Source organism: Hemitrygon akajei, chromosome 11 (genome assembly GCF_048418815.1).
Source record: "Hemitrygon akajei chromosome 11, sHemAka1.3, whole genome shotgun sequence".
Classification (NCBI taxonomy): domain Eukaryota; kingdom Metazoa; phylum Chordata; class Chondrichthyes; order Myliobatiformes; family Dasyatidae; genus Hemitrygon; species Hemitrygon akajei.
In genome coordinates, this window is record NC_133134.1 from 174,208,658 (window position 1) to 174,232,888 (window position 24,231).

At 39.6% G+C, this 24,231-nt stretch overlaps 1 protein-coding gene across 6 annotated transcripts in view; it reads left to right on the forward strand.

Annotated features, from left to right (window-relative positions):
- tubd1 (tubulin, delta 1) overlaps window positions 1-24,231 on the forward strand; it is a 106,925-nt gene that overhangs the window by 58,182 nt on the left and 24,512 nt on the right. Inside the window, exon 9 of one of the 6 annotated variants that reach the window (XM_073062302.1) lies at window positions 8,973-11,699. The exons of the other annotated variants lie outside the window; for them this stretch is intronic. Coding sequence (XP_072918403.1) covers window positions 8,973-9,078 — 106 coding nt within the window. The 3' untranslated portion in view covers window positions 9,079-11,699. Of the gene's footprint in view, window positions 1-8,972; window positions 11,700-24,231 lie in introns of those variants that run through there. 6 annotated transcript variants of the gene reach the window in all.

Genomic DNA, 24,231 nt, shown 5'->3' on the forward strand with positions numbered 1-24,231 from the left:
CAAGATAGTTTTTCCTGCCTTAGTATCCAATGGATGGTTACTTTTCTCTATTTAACTATTTAATTTCTACTCTGCTTTATTTTCATGGTCTTTCTCCACCCCTTTATTAATTTTTAGGTTAGTTGTTGTTGCATCCACTCACTCTCAAACTCTAGTTTTTGGCAACTTTATGTTATCTTTAGTTTCACTTCCATGGAACTTTTTACTTCTCAAAGGAATATGCATTCACAGAGAATTTTGCAATGTTGTTTTAAATAGAATGTAGAACAGTATAATAGGATTCAAAATAGTACAACTGTGGCTGACAAGGGAGGTCAAAGCTAATGTAAAAGCAAAAGAGAGGGCATACAACAAAACTAAATTTAGTGGGAAGATAGAGGATTGGGAAGGTTTCAAAACCCTACCTAGAGCAACTAAAAGAATTATTAGGAGGGAAAAGTCATCATGGCTATCCCTCGAGGTCGAGGATGATGGTCTTCTTTCAGTTAATCTATCACAGAGCGAAGTCACCTGTGCATCTATTTGTTTAACATGTACTTGATGTTGCACTCCAAGAAGCACACAATACTTCACAAATGAACCAACTGATTTCAATGGCATGGAAACTACGATGATTGGAGCTGATAGATTTGTTGTAGCCTTCATCTGCCTTCACAGCCATTGAGTTTGAAGTAACTTCGTCTGCCTGTTTAACCGTTGAGGTCTTGGTTGGACTGTTCTTTGTCAGGGACCTCACCCTTGACCTTACCGCCATGGGTGACCCTACCAGGAGCATAGCTCCTGATGGCATGTCTCTTGGGATCTCAGGACCATACAAGCTTCTCCACCACGACAAGATGACAACCCACGGAAAAGATGAAATATGGAAACAGGAAAGCAAATGATATCAAAGTGAATAGTAAAAGCTTTTTCAAGTATGTAAGAAGTAAAAGAGAGATGAGAGTAGATGTAGGACCACCAGAAAAAGAGACTGGAGAAATAATAATGGAGGACAAGGAGATGGAAGATGAACTAAATGAGTATTTTGTATCTGTCTTCACTGTGTAAGACTATAGCAGTGTGCCAGATGTTGAAGGATGCGAAGAAAAAGAAGTGAATGCAGTTACGATTACAAGAGAGAAGGTGCTCAAAATACTGAAAGACCTATGGGTACATAAGTCACTGAACCAGATGAACTGCACCCTAGGATTCTGAAACAGGTAGTGGTAGAGATTGTGGAGGCATTTGTAATGATCTTCCAAAGTCATTGGACTCTGACATGGTGCCGGAGGACTGGGAGATTGCAAATGTCACTCCATTCTTTAAGAAAGGAGGAAGGCGGCAGAAAGGAATTATAGACCTGTTCCCGATCTCAGTGGTTGGGAAGATGTTGGAGTCAATTGTTAAGAATGAGCTGATGGAGTACTTGGTGACACAGGACAAGATAGAACAAAGTCAGCATAGTTTTCTTAACGAAAAATCATGCCTGATGAACCTGCTTGAATTCTTTGAGGAGATTACACGTAGGATATATAAAAGAAATACTGTGGATGTTGTATATTTGGACTTTCAGAAGGCCTTTGACAAGTTGCCATACATGAGGCTGCTTACCAATGGCATTACAGGAAATTTACTGGCATGGTTAGAGCATTGGCTGATTGGTAGGAGGCAGTGAGTGGGAATAAAAGTATCCTTTTCTGGTTGGCTGACAGTGACTGCTGGTCTGCAGTGATCGGTTGTTGGGACTTCTTTTTTATGCTGTATAACAATGATTTAGCTGATGGAATAGATGGCTTAGTTGCCAGATTTGCAGATGATATCAAAAATAGTGGAATGGCAGGTAGTGTTGAGGAAACAGGTAGGATGCAGAAGGACTTAGACAGATTAGGAAAATGGGCGAGAAAGTGGCAAATGAAATTCAATGTTGGAAAATGCATCGTCATGCACTTTGGTAGGAGAAATAAATGTGCAGCCTATTTTTTAAATGGGAGAAAATCCAAAAATCTGAGATGTAAAGGGACTTGGGAGTCCTTGTGCAGGAGACCTTAAAGGTTAACTTGCAGGTAGAGTTGGTGATAAGGAAGCCATATGCAATGTTAACATTCATTTCAAGAGATCTAGAATACAAGAACAGGGATGTAATGCTGAGGCTTTGTTAAGCACTGGTGATGTTTCACCTTGAGTATTGTGAACTGTTTTGGGCTCCTCATCTATGAAAAGATGTGCTAGCATTTGAGAGGGTTCAGAGGAGCCTCACGAGGATTATTCTGGGAAAGAAAGGGTTATCATACAAGGGACATTTGATAGCTCTGGATCTGTGCTCACTGGAATTTAGAAGTATGGGGGGGGAGTGAAACCTTTTGAATGTTGAAAGGCCTAGACAGAGTTGATGTGGAAAGAATGTTTCCCATGGTGGGGGAGTTAAGGACAAGAGACAAAAAGGCACAACCTTAGGATAGAGGGGCATCCAACAGAGATGCAGAGAAATTACTTTAGCCAGAGGGTGGTGAATTTGTGGAATGTATTACCACAGGCAGCTGTGGAGGACAGGTTATTGGGTGTATTTAAGGCAGAGGTGATTGGTTCTTGATTAGACATGGCATCAAAAGTTAGGGGGAGAAGGCCAAGGAGTGGGGCTGAAGAGGGGAAAAAAGGATCAGCCACGATTGAATGGTGGAGCAAACTTGATGGGCCAAGTGGCCTGATTCTGCTCATATGTCTTATGATCTTATGGTCTGATACTGGACAGTCCATTCAGCCAACAATGTGCTGATCCTGATGCACAGGCTCCAACAATGACCCTAGCTCTAGCCTGAATAACTGCCTTCCATTTCTACTATCTGTCTTCTATGAGCTAGCCAGTTCTGAATCCAAGCTTTCAATTCACATTGGATCCTATACATCTTTACCTTCTGAATCAACCTACCATGAGAGCATATTATATTCTGCCATTATATTTGACCTACTACCAAAGTGAACCACTTCACACTTATTTAGGTTGAACTCCAACTGCCACTTCTCAGCCCAGTTCTGCAGTCTATCAACGTCCTGCTGTAACTACTGATAGCCCTCCACACTATCCACAACACCCCCAACATTTGTATCATCAGCAAACATACTAACCCTCCCTTCTACTTCCTCATCCAGGTCATTTTTAAAAATCGCAGAAAGGAGGGGTCCCAGAACAAATCCCTGTAGAACACCACTGGTCACCGTCCTCCATGCAGATTGTGCACCATCCACAACCACCCTTAGCCTTTTGAGGTCAAGCCTATTCTGGATCCTGAAACCAAGGTCTCTTTGGATCCCAGGCGTCCTTATTTTCTGAATGAGCCCTGCATAGGGAACTTTATCAAATGCCTTGCTAAAATCCTCTGCCTTACCCTCATCATGCTCCTTTATCACCTCCTCAAACAACTCATTCAAGTTTATAAGGCATGGCCTGCCTTACACAAAGCCAGCAAGAGAGAATCTGCTGATGCTGGAAATCCAAGCAACATACACAAAATGCTGGAGGAACTCAGCAGATCAAGCAGCATCAATGGAAAAAGTACAGTCGACGTTTCAGGCTGAGACTGGAGAAATAAAGCTGAGGAGTAGATTTAAAAGGTGGGGGAGGGGAGAAAGAACCAGAAGGTGATAGGTGATAAAGGGAGGAATGAATTAAATAACTGGGAAGTTAATTGGTGAAAGAGAGACAGGGCTGGAGAAGGGGGAATCTGATAGGTGGGGATAGAAGGCCATGGAAGAAAGAAAATAGGGGAGGAGCACCAGAGGGAGGTGATGGGCAGACAAGGAGATAAGGTGAGAGAGGAAAAAGGGAATGGGGACTGGTGAAGGAGAGAGTGGGGGGTTGGGGGGGCATTACTGGAATTTCGAGAAATCAATGTTCATGCCATCAGGTTGGAGGCTACCTAGAGAGAATATAAGGTGTTGTTTCTCCAAAATGAGTGTGGCCTCATTGCAACAGTAGAGGAGGCTATGGATTGACATATCAGAATGGGAGTGGGAAGTGGAATTAAAATGGGTTGCACAAAACTATCCTGACTGTCCCTACGCAGGCCATGCTTTTCAAATGCACATAAATCCTATCCCTCTGAATCCTCTTCAATACCGTATTTTCCCTACTGCTGATGCAAGTCTCACTAGTCTGTAATTACCTGGATTACCCCTACTTCCTTTTTGGAAAAAGGCACATTTGCTACTCTCTGGTCCTCGGTGACTTTGCCTATTGCTAGTGAGAACACAAAGGCCCTTGTCAAACCCCAACAATCTGCTCACTTGCTTCTGTTAAAATTCTGGGATATACGCTATCAAGTCCTAGGGTCTTATCCAATCTGCTCCATAATCTCAAAATCTCCCAGCACACTAGCATGTCCTACACTACCTTTAAACATCCTCTATTGCTGAGACTTTATAAGGCATTGGCCAGTTTTGGGCCAAATTTTGGGATTTTAGCAAGGCATTTGATAAGGTACCTCATGCAAGGTTTATTGAGAAAGTAAGGAGGCATGGGATCCAAGGGGGCATTGCTTTGTGGATCCAGAACTGGATTGCCCACAGAAGGCAAAGAGTGGTTATAGATGGGTCATATTCTGCATAGAGGTCAGTCACCAGTGGTATGCCTCAGGGATCTGTTCTGGGAACCTTACTCTTCATGATTTTTATAAATGACCTAGATGAGGAAGTGGAGGGATGGGTTAGTAAATGTGCTGATGACTCAAAGGTTGGAGGTGTTGTGGACAGTGTGGAGGGCTGTCAGAGGTTACAACGGGGCATTGATAGGATGCAAAACTGGGCTGAGAAGTGGCAGATGGCGTTCAATCCAGATAAATGTGAGGTGGCTCATTTTGGTAGGTCAAATATGATGGCAGAATATAAGAATATAGAATGGTAAGACTCTTGGCAGTGTGGAGGATCAGAGGGATCTTGGGATCAAAGTCCACAGGACTGCTACACAGGTTGACTCTGTGGTTAAGAAGGCATACGGTGCATTGGCCTTCGTCAACCGTGGGATTGAGTTTAAGAGCCGAGAGATACCGTAGATTCCAGATTTTAAGCCGCTACTTTTTTCCCACATTTTGAACAGCTTTGAACTCTGCGGCCTTTAATACGGAGCGGCTAATGTATTATTTTTTTTCATGCCGCCAAAAACATTTTGCCTCGTAACAGTAGACCAATAAAATTGATGAGTAGTTCACAGAGGTCCAATGAAATTGTACGATAAATCAAGCGCACTTTCACAATTAAATTATTGTAAATCAGTCATTTGTACTCACCCTCATCAACATGGAAAACACTCGAAGAAAAGCATTGTGCTGCCTTTATGGCAGTTATTTAGTTTATAATATTTTCGCTTAGTAATTCATTTGTTAGTTAAAGTTAGAACTGTTTTAACTATATTTGTTTTCTGTACTACATCGCGGGATGCTATGACGTCACACCCGGTTTCGCCGCGTCTTGTGGGATACCGGTTTGCGATAAACGGGACAGCGGGGGGGAGCGGCGGAGCGGCGGAGCGAAAACGCTGCTTTTAAGTTAAAGGCGATCAATAACTTTTCCTGGTAGGCTGCAGTATATATATTTTTTACCAGTCGTTAGGAGATATTGGAATGTTGTTCAGTAAAGAAGTATACGCAACGTATATTTAAAAGTAGCCGCGTTACAGGCACGGTTCGAAAAAAAGCATTTGCAATATGTATTTGTTTATGTTACCATATGGATTTAATTAAAAGTTAAAAAATCCTCACGTGTAATATCTTTCTGTGTAAATATCTCATATTACAACGTGGGACACCTGCGGCCGAAAATCCGGTGCGGCCTAAAATCCAGTGCGGCCTGTACAAGTAAAAAATTGATTTTATTTCTAAAATTAGAGCCAGCGGCTTTTAATCAGGTGCACTCTGTAGTCCGGAATCTACGGTAATGTTGCAGCTACAGGTAGTCCCCGAGTTACGAACGTCCGACTTACAGACAACTCGTACTCACGAACCGAGGAAGGAGAACGCCGTCCGCCATTTTAAGTCACTGCCATTGACACTGTGTTGAGTGTTTAACTTTGTATTTGGCTTAAATTTTTCTTAGCAAGATTCACCCTGACCCCGCCCCCATCCCCCCCCCCCCCCCCCCCACCGGTTCCGGTCGGCTAATGGCACAGTGAGATCAGCACCGGGCTCGAGAACGCAGTTTCCCGAGTTCGATCCAGTGACAGACCGCTCCCGTGCTGGGTTGATGTCGATCCAGTGACTCCCATACCATCTGTGCCGGGTTGATGTCAAGCTCACAACTCGACCTCGTAAAAAAAAACTGCCACCTCCAGTTTAAATTCCCAAGTGGAATATTGTAGAGGATCAAATACAGTACCCAAACCCAGCACAGCCCCCACTTGTCCCATTTAACCTGTCTCAGTGCAGTGGACTTTCAGACCCGGAGAATTCAGTGTGGTGGTCCTTAGGACCCAGCGGAGGTCGGACCTGCAGCCCGCAGTGTTTCTGTTCCGTTGATGGGAAGCGACCGTGATTGAAAATAAAGTAGAAATAATAAAGCGTTTGGAAAGAGGTGAAACACCATTGGTCATTGGAAAAGCGTTAGGCTACAGTCGGTCAATGATGGGAACAATTTTAAAGGACAAAGTGAGAATAATGGAGCATGTGAAGGGCCCTGCCCCGATGAAAGCTAGAATTATTACTAAGCACTGCAGTGGTTTAATTATTGGAATACATACATTTCTTAAGTGTTTTATATGCATAATAAAGTAAAATATATACTATATACTAAGACAAACGTTTGACTAACTGACGCTAAATAATACCGGATGTACTTGTTCTGACTTACGTACAAATCTGACTTAAAGATGGACTCAGGAACAGAACTCTTTCGTAACCCGGGGACTGCCTGTATATAGGACCCTGGTCAGACCCCACTTGGAGTACTGTGCTCAATTCTGGTCGCCTCATTGATAGGAAGGATGTGGAAACCATAAAAAGGGTGCAGAGGAGATTTACAAGGATGTTGCATGGATTGGGGAGCATGCCTTATGAGAATAGGTTGAGTGAACTCAGCCTTTTCTCCTTGGAGCGACAGAGGATGAGAGGTGATTTGATAGAGATTTAAAAGATGATGAGAGGCATAGATCATGTGAATAGTCAAAGGCTTTTCCCCAGTGCTGAAATGGCTAGCATGAGAGGGCATAGTTTTAAGGTGCTTGGAAGTAGGTACAGAGGAGATGTCAGGGGTAAGTTTTCTTACGCAGAGAGTGGTGAATGCGTGGAATGGGCTGCCGGTGGCAGTAGTGGAGACAGAACCGATAGGATCTTTTAAGAGACTCCTGGATAGGTACATGGAGCTTAGAAATATAGAGGGCTATGGGTAAAGCCTAGGTAGTTTTAAGGTAAGGACATGTTCGGCACAGCTTTGTGGGCCGAAGGGCCTGTATTGTGCTGTATGTTTTCTATGTTTCTATATCTGAGAAATAACATGCTGGCATTGGAGAGGACCTAGAGGAAGTTCACAAGAATGATTCTGGGAATGAAAGGATTAACATACAGTACGAGGAGTGTTTGATGGCTTTGGACCTGTACTCACTAGAGTTTAGAAGAATTGGGATGGAGGGTTGTCTTATTGAAACCTATCAAATATTGAAAGGTCTGGATAAAGTGGATGTGGAGAGGATGTTTTCTATAGTAGGTGAGTCTAGGATGAGTGGGCACAGCCTCAGATGAGACATGGAGGTTCCCAATTTGGGGTCCATGAGCCCATTGATAGATGCTAAAATTTGGGAGCCCCTGGATTGAGGGACGTTCATTTAGAAAAGAGGTAAGGAGGAATTTCTTCAGCCAGAGGGTAGGGTATCTGTTGAATTCATTGCCATGAGCAGCTGTGCATGCTAAGATATTGAGTATACTTAAGGTGGAGGTTGGTGAGTTCTTGATTAGTCAGGGCGTCAAAGATTACGAGAAGAAGGCAGAAGAATGGGGTTGAAATGGATAATAAGTCAGCCATGATGGAATGACAGAACTTCATGGGTCAAATAGCCTAATTCTTCTCCTATGTCTTAGGGTCATCTGGCCTTATAACCTTCTCAGTAAATACTGACACAAAGAGCTCATTTGATACCTCAGTCAATTTCTCTGACTCCAAGCATAAAATCCCTCTTTTATCCTTTATTGGACTTAACCCTTTCCTTAGTTATCCTCATTTTCTTTATCTAAGTAACATGTCAATCATTTTTTAATTAAATGGCAAAATCTTAAAGATTAATCCTTTTCCTTTTTTTCTCAGATCTATTACCTTCTAGACCTACGTGATAGTCTATATTTATGTTTCATTTTGGTTTCTGATTACTGCATTCCCGCTTGACTACATATTAAATTCTATCTTATTATGATCTTTCTGACAAGCGGGCTCCTTAGAAGATGGAGATTACTAATTAAAAAGATAAGATCCAAGAAAATTTGCTCCTTAGTTTGTTCCATGAAGTTTCACTCTAGCAAACGCATTTGCAAACTCGTCATTTGGTTTTTTTTTGCCTTTCTTCCAATCAATACATTGGCTTAACAACAAACCCTTCTTATTTCTTGAGTAATTTTTTCTCCAATGTGATGCTATTGTTGAAGTTATAAACCAAACCCATCCATGTATTATCCCTTGCTTTCTTATTTCCTTTGTTTTAACCTTACTTTCTCTTGTTTTCATAAATTTCATGCTGGGTGCTCCTACAAGAGTTGTTTTCCTGTGGATCTTAAATTGAAGTCACTTCTATCATCCATGGTACCATCTGTAGAGCAGAAAGGCTCTTTAACATCGATCAATATTTATCCCTCAACAAATTTTGCTAAAATATATTCTCTAATTTTTTTATCATGTTGCTCTTTGTAGGCAAATCAACTCCCACGTTTTCCTTAGTAGGAAACGTAGACATCCCTAATGTTTAGGGATGTCCTCTAAATTGTGAAACATCTTTGTTCAGAATTTTTTTTCACTTTATCTTATAGGGCTTATGTGCATCAGTATGTGAAACATGGAATCTCAGAGGAGGAATTTCTAGACAGTTTTACAACCATGGAACAGGTCATCGCTAGTTATTCTAGCCTTGGATAGATAATGGTGATGTGAGATGTTTACAACTACTGCTCCGAGTGATAAGCAGCATATTGCAAGTTTCACTCAAATCTTAATGACTCCAGGTATTAACAATTAAAATCTTTGTAAACTTTGAACTATTTTTCTATGATGTATTTAAGATTTGTCCTAATAATATGAAGAATATAATACAAAATATTTCAGTATTAATTGTCTTTCCTGTTTTCTTCTTCTAAATGTCCAGTCAAGTTTTAGCAACCAATGAGCAAATACCTGTTGCTTGAATCAGTGAAGACACCTTGTAGAAAATAAGATCTTCATATTGATAGTTCAGGAAAAAGTCAGTGAGATTCCTATGTTGACAGGATGTCGTCTATTGGTGAGCAAGGTCAGGCTGTTCAGTCTCAATGAGCTGTAGATGGAATGCACGGTCTTGGTGAGCTTTGGAAGTTTTCAAATACTTTGCTTCTCCATTGCCTGCAAGGAGAAGAATTCCAAAGACTCTCAAGATTTGCCCTTTTACTTTATGGAAGAGCTGACTCCTTGTTTTCAAACCATAGCCACTAGTTTAGATTTTCCCATAAATGAAATTGTCCACCCGAGAGTGTAGGATATGTAAGAGATAGTGATTTAGTATAAGACACAGTATAAGATGGAACAGTTTCACTGAGGCTTGGGATGCAATGCTTCAGTCATGAAGAAAGAACATGGATTTCAAAGATAAAAGTATGTTTAATATCAGACTATGTATTCAGTATATGTCCACAAACAAACTGACATACATCCCCATAGTATGATTGAAACATCAAAGCTCCCCCTTCCCTTCACACAATTCTTTTCATAAAAGAATTGATCCCCTCACCCCACCTGTGCCAGCAGAAACACTGACCCCACCACAGCACTATGTGAGCAGTAGCAGAAGCCCTTGATCCCGAATCCATCAAACTAGTTCACAAACTAACCCTTGTGTATCTCAGACAGGCTCCCTCTCGCCAGTGAGTGGGAGAAAAAGGTGACTGAGTGGAGACCAGAAACCCGCTGTACCAAATGTTACAGTCTTCTTGTGTTGCAACTCCAAGCCCCTGTCTTGAGGGCAGTCAGTCAGTCCCTTCTCCTCCCCTCCTCGCCCTCTACCCTCCTTGCCCTCTTCCCTCCTCCCCTCTTCCCCCTCCAACCTCTCTCTCCCCTCCTCCTACTCTTCTCCTCCCCACCCTCTTCTCCCTCTCACGCCCTCTCACCCTCTCACTCTCCCCTCCCCCTCTCACTCTCCCAACTCCCTCTGTCCTCCCCTCCATTATACAACCTTGAGATTCATCAAAACATCAAAAGAACCTATTTTATTTTTTAAAAAGACAGTCAAACATCCAATGCACAGAGAGGGGGAGGAAACAAATTGTACAAGCAATAAAAATTGCTTCGGAACTGAAGTTTTCTGAAAGACACAAAACCAGGCATCACTGCAGCTGGAGCAGGCCACAGCCTCAGTTCAGCACGGAGGTGAGTAAATGTCATGGAGCAGAGAGCATAACTGGGCAGAACCAGCCCTCGCCTCACCTCCAGTCCAGACACACACTGATCTTTCCAATCTGGCCTGGCGCTTAAAACTCTCCAACTGTTCTGGGGCCTGAACCCCACCCAGACAATTTGACCCATACCCAACCTTTCCAATTTGGCCCAGTGCTTAAGTCAATTTGACATCAGGACATTCCCTGATCTTGACTAGGTTGTAAATTCGAGCCCCAGCCGAGGCAGTGTGTTGTGTCCTTGAGCAAGGCACTTAACCACGCATTGCTGCAGTCCACCCAGCTGAAAATGGGTACTGGCAAAATGCTGGGGGTTAACCTTGCGATAGACTGGCATACTCTCAGTCATTTCTCACCATGGAAACAGGCATAAGCACCAGGCTGATGAGCCTATAAGGCTCGGGACAGACTTTAACTTTAACTTTAATAAAGTGTTTAGTAGTTTCCTTAGTTCCTTATGTAGTCACTGAACATCACCAGTGCCATCATAAACTGCTTCAAGCCTGCCCTGCCATTCAGTATGATTTTGGCATATTTTGCATCAATATGGTGGGACAAAGAGCCACTTTCTGTGCTTTATGGCCCTATGAGTCTGTAACCTTCTCCTCCTGGAATTAGTCTAGTAAATTTCTTTTGGACTACCTCTATAGCCAGTATATCCTTAAACAAGGGTACCTTTGTACACCAGGTGTGGCCACATACAATTGTAATTATAATTCCCTTTTATAAACACCAACACTATTGCAACAGAGCAGTGACCATACTGGGTTAGGGGCTGGCCCTTCCTGTTGGTACTTCCCTCCAGTGTTCAATCAGTGGAATGACAAACTGGATTGCATGTGTTCATGCATACATACATTCATTTGCAGATCGCTCAGAACTGCTTGTTCTTACCGATGACACCCATGCACCATCAATTTACAGGACATGTTACTCAGGGACTTGGGCTATATATTTTTTGTGTGATTGTATGTTTACTTGGTATTCTGTATGTGCCTTGTGCTTTGTATGACTTTTGGTAGTGTGTGTGGCACCTTGGCCCCGGAGGAACGATGTTTCATTTGGCTGTATTCATGTGTATTTATGTATGGTCGAATGATCATTAAATGACCATTTACCCTCCTAAACAAGCATTGCATCTGCTACTCATTTATTGTTATTTCTGCATAAAAGACATGAACCCTTATATACTTATCTCAACTGCAATCTTCTACCTTTGCAAACACAAATACAAGAGATTCTGCAGCTGCTAGAAATCCAAAGTGACACACACAAAATTTTGGAGGAACTCTGCAGGTCAGGCAGCATCTGTGGAGAGGAATACATAGTTGACATTTTGGGCTGAGACCTGCTAAAGAGTTTCAACCCGAAACATTGACTATTTATTCCTCTCCATAGATGCTGCCTGACCTGTTGAGTTCTACCTTCGCAGTTGTCTTGCTGAAGAGTATGACCTCACACAATTCCACATTAAACTCCATTTACTAAGTTTTCACCCACTTACTCAGCCTGTCTATATCACGTTGCAGATTCCAAATGTACTCTTCACAACAAGCCCTTCCACCTATTGTCATGTCAATGGCAAATTTAGATTTGCTGAATTTGTTTGGAGCAAGAGATGGAGGGATTGCTTGATCGAGGTTTCAAAGTTAGGTTAGGCATAGGTAATTAAGGAAATTATCTTCGGAGCTGAGAGAGTGCTACAGTGTGGGGGTGGGGCAATGCTGAGGGAGGGAGTGTGCACTGTTGGGGTTGAGGGGGCATTGCCACAATAGTGCTGTGGCATTACACATGACACATCACCTTTTGGAGATGATGTTTGTCTGAAGACCATTTCTATTAAGATAGGATGAAAACAATCCCCTGTTGCTTCAGCAGACAGTCTCTGCCCTAGCCTTTGTTTATCTCTCAGATCATACAGAAAATAACAGATTGTTTGGCTTTTAGTACTTTGCTGTTTGTACAACTTGTTCCTGCTATGTCACTCAGCAGGCTTTGTATGTCCCGAGGTTTCAGGTGTGGTTGGGAGACAAAACACTGCTAAACTAGTTTTGCTAAACTAAACTCTGTTTAGTCATAAAGTACTATGACATAGAAACGCGTCCTTTGGCCCATCTAGGCCTTGACAACCTGATATTCTGCCTAGTCCCAACTACCCGCACCCAGATAATAACCCAGACTACACTGCCAGGGCAAACCAGATACCATGGCTGATTGCAGAGGTTTGTGCATTGCTTAGCAATCAGGACACTGCTTTCAGAACAGGGGACAGGATGATTCTAAGGTGAGCAACACCTGTGTCATCAGGAAGGCAAAGTGTGAGTATGCACAGAAAATCTACAGAGATTTTTGTGACACCTAGGACAGGTGGTGCATGTGGCAAAGTATACAAACCTTAACCAATTACAAGTCCGTTCATGCATGTCAGTGACAGTGACGACTCCCTTCCTGGTAATCTGAATGCCTTCTATGTACAATTTGATGCATTGAATCTTGTGATATTGAGGAAAGCCTCCTTTCCTCCTGAGGAACAGACACCCTATTTGACAGCAGCTGAGATGAGGAGGATCATAGGCAGAGTAAACTTTGGGGCTGGACATCATACCTGGTCAGGTGCAGAGGGGCTGTGCGGCCCACCTAACAGAGGTCGTAACTGACATCCTTGAAATGGCCCACTGCCCCTGCTGGCTTCAAGGCAGCCACTATCATTCCAATGCAGAAGAGAGCAACAGTAACTGTCTTAAACAATTATCTCCCAGTTGCACTGACTTCAACAATCATGAAGTGTTTTGAGTGGCTGGTTATGGATTGTATAAAATTCCACCTTCCAGTCACATTTTCCAGTTCACCTACCACTCAAGCCAGTCCAAAGTTGATGCCATAGTCTCTGCCCTCCCCTCCCTCCTTTCCCACCTAGAAACCGATGCCTCAAAGGCCAGGATGTTGTTCATTGACTTCAGCTCAGCGTTTAACAGGATCATCCCTCAGGCGGGAAAGTAAACTGTCCTAATTAGGACTTAACACCCCTCTCTGTAACTGATCTTGGACTTCTTCACAGAAAAACCCTGCCAGTCCGAGTCGGCAGTCACACCTCAGGCTCCATCACACTGAGCACTGGTGCCCCTCGGGTTTTCTGCTCAGTCCATTGTTGTTAACACTGCAGACTCACAACTGCACTGCCAGATTCAGCTCAAACTGCATCAAGTTTGCTGATGATAGTACAGCGGGTGGCCTCATCAGCAATAGTGGTGAGTCGGTGTGCAGAGAGGAGGTTAAGAGGCTTTCAAATAGTGTGAGAAAAACAACCTGAGTTTCAACATGGACTAGACAAAAGGGAATATTGTAGTCTTCAGGAAAGCACAGGTGAACCACCCTTCATTGTGTGTCAATAGCTCTGCTATATCTCTCAATTCCTTAGAGCAAGGTTTTCCAACCTGAGGTCAACAGAACCCTTAGTTAATAGTAGGGATCCATGGTATTAAAAGGGTTGGGAACGCCTGTCCTAGAGAAACATCTCATATTTCAACTGGATAGTTTACAACAGTGAATAGAGTCAGAGTCATACAGCATGGAAACAGGCACTTTAGCCCAACTGATCCATGCTTATTAACACCATAAGATATAGGAGCAGAATCAGGCCATTTAGCCCATTGAGTCGGCTGCATGGGCTGACCTGGGATCCCACTCAATGCTATACACCTGCTTTCACACCATGTCCTTTTATACCCTGACTGATCAGGAAATGATCAACTTCCACCGTAAATATACGATTATTCTTATCTAAGCTCATCCTATTTGCCTGGATTTGGCCCATATCCCTCAAAACCATTTTTAATCCGTGTACCTGCCCAAGTAGTTTTTAATATTTTAATCTTTTGAGATGTTGTGTTGTGGTCATACCTACTTTATGCTTGCAAAACATGGTGTACTGCAGACATGACAGATGTTTAACCATTTCCACATGCTCTGTCTGTGCAGAATATTTGATATCAAATACTTGGTTCTGTGCCAAACTAATCTGCCCAACATTTACAGTCTGTTGAAAGAATCACAAATCAGGTGGACATGACTTGTGAGAAGAATAACAAAAAGACAAAATACAGAAGAGCTAATTTATGGAGTGCTGACAGATGGCAAAAAGTAATGTGATGCTCTTAGAAATTTCCAGAAGAGTTTTAACATTAACATACACTACTGGAAACAATGAGCACTGGATTGTACCATTCTGTATTTGCACAAAATGTACTCTGGGTAAGGGACTTCAATATCTATCATCAAGAGTGGCTTGGTGGTACCACCACAGACTGAGCTGGTCATGTCCTACTGGAGATAGCTACTAGACTGGGACTACAGCAGATGGTGAGGGAAAAACACACTTGACCTCATTCTTGCCAAACTGCCTGCCATGGAAGCATCTGTCCATGACAGAATTGGTAGAAGTGACCACCGTACAGTATTTGTGGAGACTAAATCCCATCTGCACATTGAAGGAACCCTTCACTGCGCTGTGTGGCACTACCACCAGGCTAAGTTGGATAGACTTTCAACTTTGAGGGACCAGATGAGATGTACCCCAGGCTACTATGGGAGGCAAGGGAGGAGATTGCTGAGCCTGTGGCGATGATCTTTGCATCATCAATGGGGATGGGAGAGGTTCCAGGGGATTGGAGGGTTGCAAATGTTGATCCTTTATTCAAGAAAGGGAGTAGAGATAGCCCAGGAAATTATAGACCAGTGAGTCTTACCTCAGTGGTTGGTAAGTTGATGGAGAAGATTCTGAGAGGCAGGATCTATGAACATTTGGAGAGGTATAATATGATTAGGAATAGTCAGCATGGCTTTGTCAAGGACAGGTCATGCCTTACGAGCCTGATTGAATTTTTTGAGGATGTGACTAAACATATTGATGAAGGAAGAGCAGTAGATATAGTGTATATGGATTTCAGCAAGGCATTTAATAAGGTACCCCATGCAAGGCTTATTGAGAAAGTAAGGAGGCATGAGATCCAAGGAGACATTGCTTTGTGGATCCAAAACTGGCTTGCCCACAGAAGGCAAGAGCGGTTGTAGACAAGTCATATTCTGCATGGAGGTCTGTGACGAGTGGCGTGCCTCAGGGATCTGTTCTGGGACCTTGACTCTTCGTGATTTTATAAATAACCTGGATAAGGAAGTGGGGGGATGGGTTAGTAAATTTGCTGATGACACAAAGGTTGGGGGTGTTGAGAATTGTGAGAGGGCTGTCCGACGTTACAGCGGGACATTGATAGGAAGCAAAACTGGGCTAAGAAGTGGCAGATGGAGTTCAACCCAGATAAATGTGAAGTGGTTCATTTTGGTAGGTTGACTCTGTGGTTAAGAAAGTGTACGGTGTATTGGCCTTCATCAATCGTGGAATTGAATTTAGGAGCTAAGAGGTAATGTTGCAGCTATATAGGACACTGGTCAGATCCCACTTGGAGTACTATGCTCAGTTCTGGTTGGCTCACTACAGGAAGGATGTGGAAGCCATAGAAAGGGTGCAGAGGAGATTTACCAGGATGTTTCCTGGATTGGGGAGCATGCCTTATGAGAATAGGTTGAGTGAACTCGGCTTTTTCTCTTTGGAGTGATGGAGGATGAGAGCTGACCTGATAGAGGTGTATAAGGTGATGAGAGGCATTGATTGTGTGGATAGTCAAGAGTCTTTTCTCCAGGGCTGAAATGTTTGCCACAAGAGGACACAGGTTTAAGGTGCTGGGGAGTAAGTACAAAGGAGATGTCAGGGGTAAGTTTTTTACTCAGAGAGTGGTGAGTGCGTGGAATGGGCTGCCAGCAACGGTGGTGGAGGCGGATACGATAGAGTCTTTTAAGAAAGTTTTGGATAGGAACATGGAACTTAGAAAAATAGAGGGCTGTAGGTAAGCCTAGTAATTTTTTTTTCTTTTCTTTTTCAATCTTTTTATTAATACCAAAATAATGAATATAACATATATTACTATACAATTATTGGGATTACATTGTTAATGGTTAACATATATAAATATGTATTCAGTTAATACAAAGGTAATAAACCTCCCAAAATTGTTCTAGTAGAAATGTAGTATACATTGAAGAAGGGATTAACATATCCAAAAAGAAAAATATATATATATACCCCCCAAAAAAACTAATCTAGACAATACTAACCAAAAACTAAGAAAAAGAAAAGAACATGGGCTGTTTGTAACATCAAAAAAGAAAGAACCATTAGTGTCATTAACTCCAAACCTCTCTGCATATATTAAAACAATAATGGATGGATCATATATAACTCTTCTGATTTTAACCATATAACCATATAACAATCACAGCACGGAAACAGGCCATTCCGGCCCTCCTAGTCCGTGCCGAACTCTTAATCTCACCTAGTCCCACCTACCCGCACTCAGCCCATAACCCTCCACTCCTTTCCTATCCATATACCTATCCAATTTTACCTTAAATGACACAACTGATCTGGCCTCTACTACTTCTACAGGAAGCTCATTCCACACAGCTATCACTCTCTGAGTAAAGAAATACCCCCTCGTGTTTCCCTTAAACTTTTGCCCCCTAACTCTCAAATCATGTCCTCTCGTTTGAATCTCCCCTACTCTCAATGGAAACAGCCTATTCACGTCAACTCTATCTATCCCTCTCAACATTTTAAATACCTCGATCAAATCCCCCCTCAACCTTCTACGCTCCAATGAATAGAGACCTAACTTGTTCAACCTTTCTCTGTAACTTAAGTGCTGAAACCCTGGTAACATCCTAGTAAATCGTCTCTGCACTCTCTCTAATTTATTGATATCTTTCCTATAATTCGGTGACCAGAACTGTACACAATATTCCAAATTTGGCCTTACCAATGCCTTGTACAATTTTAACATTACATCCCAACTTCTGTACTCAATGCTCTGATTTATAAAGGCCAGCGTTCCAAAAGCCTTCTTCACCACCCTATCTACATGAGACTCCACCTTCAGGGAACTATGCACTGTTATTCCTAGATCTCTCTGTTCCACTGCATTCCTCAATGCCCTACCATTTACCCTGTATGTTCTATTTGGATTATTCCTGCCAAAATGTAGAACCTCACACTTCTCAGCATTAAACTCCATCTGCCAACGTTCAGCCCATTCTTCTAACCGGCATAAATCTCCCTGCAAGCTTTGAAAACCCACCTCATTATCCACAACACCTCCTACCTTAGTATCATCAGCATACTTACTAATCCAATTTACCACCCCATCATCCAGATCATTTATGTATATTACAAACAACATTGGGCCCAAAACAGATCCCTGAGGCACCCCGCTAGTCACCGGCCTCCATCCCGATAAACAATTATCCACCACTACTCTCTGGCATCTCCCATCTAGCCACTGTTGAATCCATTTTATTACTCCAGCACTAATACCTAACGACTGAACCTTCTTAACTAACCTTCCATGTGGAACTTTGTCAAAGGCCTTGCTGAAGTCCATATAGACTACATCCACTGCCTTACCCTCGTCAACATTCCTCGTAACTACTTCAAAAAATTCAATAAGGTTTGTCAAACATGACCTTCCACGCACAAATCCATGCTGGCTACTCCTAATCAGATCCTGTCTATCCAGATAATTATAAATACTATCTCTAAGAATACTTTCCATTAATTTACCCACCACTGATGTCAAACTGACAGGTCTATAATTGCCAGGCTTACTTCTAGAACCCTTTTTAAACAATGGAACCACATGAGCAATACGCCAATCCTCCGGCACAATCCCTGTTTCTAATGACATCTGAAAGATCTCCGTCAGAGCTCCTGCTATCTCTACACAAACTTCCCTCAAGGTCCTGGGGAATATCCGGTCAGGACCCGGAGATTTATCCACTTTTAAATTTCTTAAAAGCGCCAGTACTTCCACCTCTTTAATTGTCATAGGTTCCATAACTTCCTTACTTGTTTCCCACACCTTACACCATTCGATATCCTTCTCCTTAGTGAATACCGAAGAGAAGAAATCGTTCAAAATCTCTCCCATCTCCCTCGGCTCCACACATAGCTGACCACCCTGATTCTCTAAGGGACCAATTTTATCCCTCACTATCCTCTTGCTTTTAATATAACTGTAGAAGTTATTTTCAAAGTTTTTTTCAAAGTTTAAACATAACATAGTTTGAGAGAACCAGTGAAATATGGTGGGAGGATTAATCTCTTTCCAATTCAGCAAAATAGATCTTTTAGCTATTAATGTAAGAAATGCAATCATCTGACGTGCTAAAGAGGTTAAGTGATGTGGTTCTATCATTGGTAAACCAAAAATTGCAGTAATAGGATGAGGTTGTAAATCAATACAGTTTCAATACAGTTGAAATAATATCAAAGATATCTTCCCAATATTTTTTCAAAGAGGAACATGATCAAAACATGTGAGTTAAAGAGGCTGTCTCAGAATGACATCTATCACACACTGGACTTATATGAGAGTAATAACAAGCTAATTTATCCTTAAACATATGGGCTCTGTGCACTACTTTAAACTGTATCAACGAATGTTTAGCACATATAGAGGATGAGTTAACTAATTGAAGAATTTTTTTCCCATTTTTCGATAGGTAAAATAAGCTTAAGTTCCCTTTCCCAATCATTTTTAATTTTATTAGATGCATCTGAACGAATTTTCATAATTATATTGTAGATAGTTGCTATTGCACCTTTCTGAAAAGGATTTAAATCTAAAAATTTTTCCAAACTATCCATAGAGTATAGATTCGGGAAAGTAGGAAGGACGGTATTTAAAAAGTTTCTAACCTGTAAATATCTAAAGAAATGGGATCTAGGTAAATTATATTTGTTAGATAATTGTTCAAAGGACATGAAACAATTATCCAAAAATAAATCACAAAATTGTAATATACCTTTAGTTTTCCAAGTCAAATAGGCTTGGTCCATAATAAAGGGATAGGAAAAAAAGTTAGATATAATAGGACTTGCTAAAATAAATTGATTCAACCCAAAAAATTTCCGAAGTTGAAACCATATTCGTAAAGTGTATTTAACTATTGGATTACTAGGCTTACTTGGAGTAAGAATGATAAACATGTGAAAAGAATGAAAGCACTTTATCCTTGGGGTGTAGAAATCTCCAAATATCCAAATTTCCAGAATCATTCATGAAGGAGAAAATCTTGGAAATTAAGGACCATTGATGGTATTGTAAAGCTATGCCTCTGTCTGTCTGTGAAAGAAACTTTTGAGATCACATTGTCTAATGAGCCAGCTCTATACATATATCACAACACTATAGATTAGATGTCTTTGTCTTACTCAGAACATGATGAACAATGACAACCACAACACATTTGTGAAATGTTGCAGAAAGGCTTTAAGCAGATATAGATAGGTTAAGGAATCATGAAAGATTGCAGTTGCTGAAATCTTGAGCAACAATCTGCTGAAGAAACTCAGTGGGGTGAGTACGGAAAGTTGTCAATGTTTCAGCTCAAAACCCTCCATGAGCACAAAGGTGAAAGAAAGAAGATAGCCAAAATAGAGAGGAGAAGGAGAATGATGAACTGAGGAGGAATAGTGAATGACAGACAAGTCAAGCCAGATCTGTGAGGAGGCAAGATGGAGTTGGGAGACAAAGGCAGTTGGATGTAGATGGAGGTAAACAAAAAATGAGGGCAGATGATATCCATAAAGGGGAGGGAGATAAGCAGAAAGACAAAGACTTCCAATGCTTGAATCTGACAACCGGGTGATAATGAAAAACCATTAGTAGAGAGGTGAAGAACAGATGGAAGTGGATGGGAAAGCCTGTAGGTGAAATATGTGAGTTGTAGATAGATAGAATAAAGGGAGGAAGGGGGATGGTGATGAGGGGTAAGGGAAAAAGGACAAAATGGGAGAACTGAAGGAAAGAGAATAAGAGATGAGGGTGAATAAGGATTATCAGAAATTGGAGTAGATCTGTTGGTAAAAAATTAAATCAAATCCTTAGAAAGATGTGACATAGATATGGAAGATGTAGAATCCTTGTAGCAGAGTTAAGAAATTGCAGAATTCACCCTGTAGTTTCAGGGGGAGAAGATAAAGTTAGATTTATCAGTGGAGTAAAAGGAATTTCAGAGGCATGGGAGAGAAACTGACCAAAGTTGATTGAAAGCAGATATTTTTAAATTTTTTTTATTTATTTATTAAATTTTAGAAAATTACAAAGAATAAATGTGATGATAAAATAGTGAGAAAAATAATATTAACCCTCCCCCCTCCCCTTAACCCTCCCCCCCTTAACCCTTATCTAAAGAAAGGAAAAAAAAGAGAAAGATTGCCTGGATATCGGAGGATCCCCACATGCTCCATGGAGTTCAAAATAATTTTAATATTTATTTTTACTTTCCCCAATTACTTTATAATTTTATCTTCAAAGGACTTATGCATTTAATCCTACCTTTTGTAAGTATGGGAGCCAAATTTTCAAAAATATATCATATTCATTTCTTAGATTGTATGTAATTTTTTCAAGTGGAATACAACTATGTATTTCATTATTCCAACAATCCATAGTTAAATATAAATCAGATTTCCAAGTAACTGCGATAACTTTTTTGGCTACTGCCAATGCAATTTTTATAAATTTTTTCTGATACTTATTCAATTTAAGTTTTGGTATTGTCCCTTCAATGTCTCCTAATAAAAATAATACTGGACTATGTAGGAGTTGTACTCCAGTAATTTGTTCCAATACAAGTCTTAGATTTATCCAAAATGGTTGAATTTTAAAACAAGACCAAGTAGAATGTAAAAAAGTACCAATTTCTTGATTACATCGAAAACATTGGTCAGACATATTTGAATTTAATCTATTTATTTTCTGTGGTGTTATATATAATTGATGTAAAAAATTATATTGTATTAATCTAAGTCGAACATTTATTGTGTTTCTCATACTATCAGAACATAATCTTGACCAGTTTTTTCCATCAATTTTAACATTCAAATCAGATTCCCATTTTTGTCTTGATTTATGAACTCCTGATTTAATTGTCTGTTTTTGAATCAAATTATACATACAAGATGTAAATTTTTTAATTTTTCCTTTTTGAATTAATATTTCTATTTCACTAGTTTTGGCATCAACATTGTCCCAGCTTTTCTCGTAAATAAGCCTTTAATTGAAAATAACAGAAAAGAGTGTTATTTGATATTTTATATTTATTTTTTAATTGATCAAACGACATCGATATACCTCCTTCAAAACAATCACCTATATATTTAATCCCCTTTTGGAACCAATTATATAAAAGTTTATTATCCATTGTAAAAGGAATAAGCCTATTTTGAATTAAAGTTCTTTTTGCTAATAAAGACTTATTTATCTCATCGTCCATATTTACCTTATTCCATAAATCAATCAAGTGTCTTAATATAGGAACTTCTTTTTTTCCCGTATCCATTTGGATTCCCATTTATATATAAAATCTTCTGGTATGTTTTCTCCTATCTTATCTAATTCTATTCTAATCCATGCCGGTTTTTCTTCATCAATAAAGACGCAATAAATCTAAGTTGATTTGCTTTATAATAATTCTTAAAATTTGGAAGTTGTAACCTTCCTAAATGAAATTTACATGTCAATTTTTCCAATGATATTCTTGACATCTTTCCTTTCCAAAGAAATTTCCTTACATATTTATTCAGTTCTTGAAAAAACTTCTGAGGTAATTGTATTGGTAAAGTTTGGAATAAATATTGCAATCTAGGAAATATATTCATTTTTACAGCATTAACTCTACCTATTAATGTTATTGGTAACATCATCCATTTATCAAGATCCTCTTTTTTTTAATAATGGCAAATAATTTTGTTTATATAAATTTTTTACATCATTATCAACTCTAATACCTAAATATTTTATCCCATTTATTGACCATCGAAATTGAGTTACTAATCGACATTGATTATAATTTCCTTTGGTAAGGGGTAAAATTTCACTTTTATCCCAATTTACTTTATACCCTGATACTTTCCCATATTCTTCCAATCTAAAAGATAATCTTTGCAAAGATTGCAATGGGTTTGTTAAATAAATCAAAACATCATCAGCAAATAAATTAATCTTATATTCTTCTTGATTAACTCTAAAGCCCCCAATGTCTGAATCTGTTCTAATTAATTCAGCTAATGGTTCTATTGCCAATACAAATAAAACAGGTGATAATAGGCAGCCTTGTCTAGTTGACCTTGTTAAGCAAAATGGTGTTGAAATCTGACCATTTGTAACTACTTTAGCTTGAGGATTAGTATTTAAGGTTTTAATCCATTGTATAAAAGATTTTCCTAACTCATATTTTTCCAATACCTTAAATAAAAAATCCCATTCCAATCTATCAAATGCTTTTTCTGCATCCAAAGCAACTGCCACATTCATTTCCTCTCTTTTTTGTGCCAAATGAATTATACTAAGTAACCGGGTTATATTATCCATTGATTGTTTATAATAAAACCTGTTTGATCCATATGTATTAATTTTGGTAAATATTTAGATATTCTATTAGATAAAATTTTTGCTATTATTTTATAATCTGTATTCAACAAAGAAATAGGCCTATATGATGTTGGTTTTAAAGGATCTCTATCTTTTTTTGGCAATACAGTTATAATCGCTGTTAAAAAAGATTGTGGGAGTTCATGCATTCTTTCCACTTAGTATATTAATTCCATAAAAGGAGGAATTAATAAATCTTTAAATTTTTTATAAAATTCAGGAGGAAAACCATCTTCTCCTGGGGATCTGAAGTGAAGTGATCCTAAAGCTTCTTCAACCTCTTTTAATGTAAAGGGCATATCTAATCCTTTCTGTTCTTCCAAATTTAATTTTGGAAGGGTTATTTGAGATAAAAATTTATCTATCTCAGCAATCTTATTTTGTGATTCTGATTGACATAGTTCAGTATAAAAATTTTTTAAAGTTTCATTAATTTCTAAAGGTTTATAAGTAACCTTATTTACACTTGTTCTAATTGCATTTATTGTTTTAGAAGCCTGTTCTGTTTTCAACTGCCAAGCAAGAATTTTATGTGATCTTTCACCTAATTCGTAGTATTTCTGTTTAGTTCTCATAATTACTTTTTCTGTACGATATGTCTGGAGTGTATTATATTGTAGTTTTTTATTAACAAGTTGTCTTCGTTTTTCTTCTGTCATATATCTTTGAGATTCTTTTTCTAACTTTATGATATCTTTTTCCAATTGATCTATTTCTGCCATGTATTCCTTCTTAATTTTAGATGTATAACTTATAATCTGACCCCTTAAATATGCTTTCATCGCTTCCCATAATACAATTTTATCCTCAACTGAATGTAAATTTGTATCCAAAAAAAATTGAATCTTTTTTCATAAAATCACAAAAATCTTGACGTTTTAATAAAATTGAATTAAATCTCCATCTATAAATCGATTCCTCCTTATCCGTCATTATCATTGTCATTATCAAGGGGGAATGATCTGACAGTATTCTTGCTTTATATTCCACACTTTTCACTCTATCTTGAATGTTTTTTGATAATAAAAAAAATCAATCCTTGAGTAAGTTTTATGTCTATTTGAATAAAATGAATAATCTCTTTCTCTTGGATTAATTTTTCT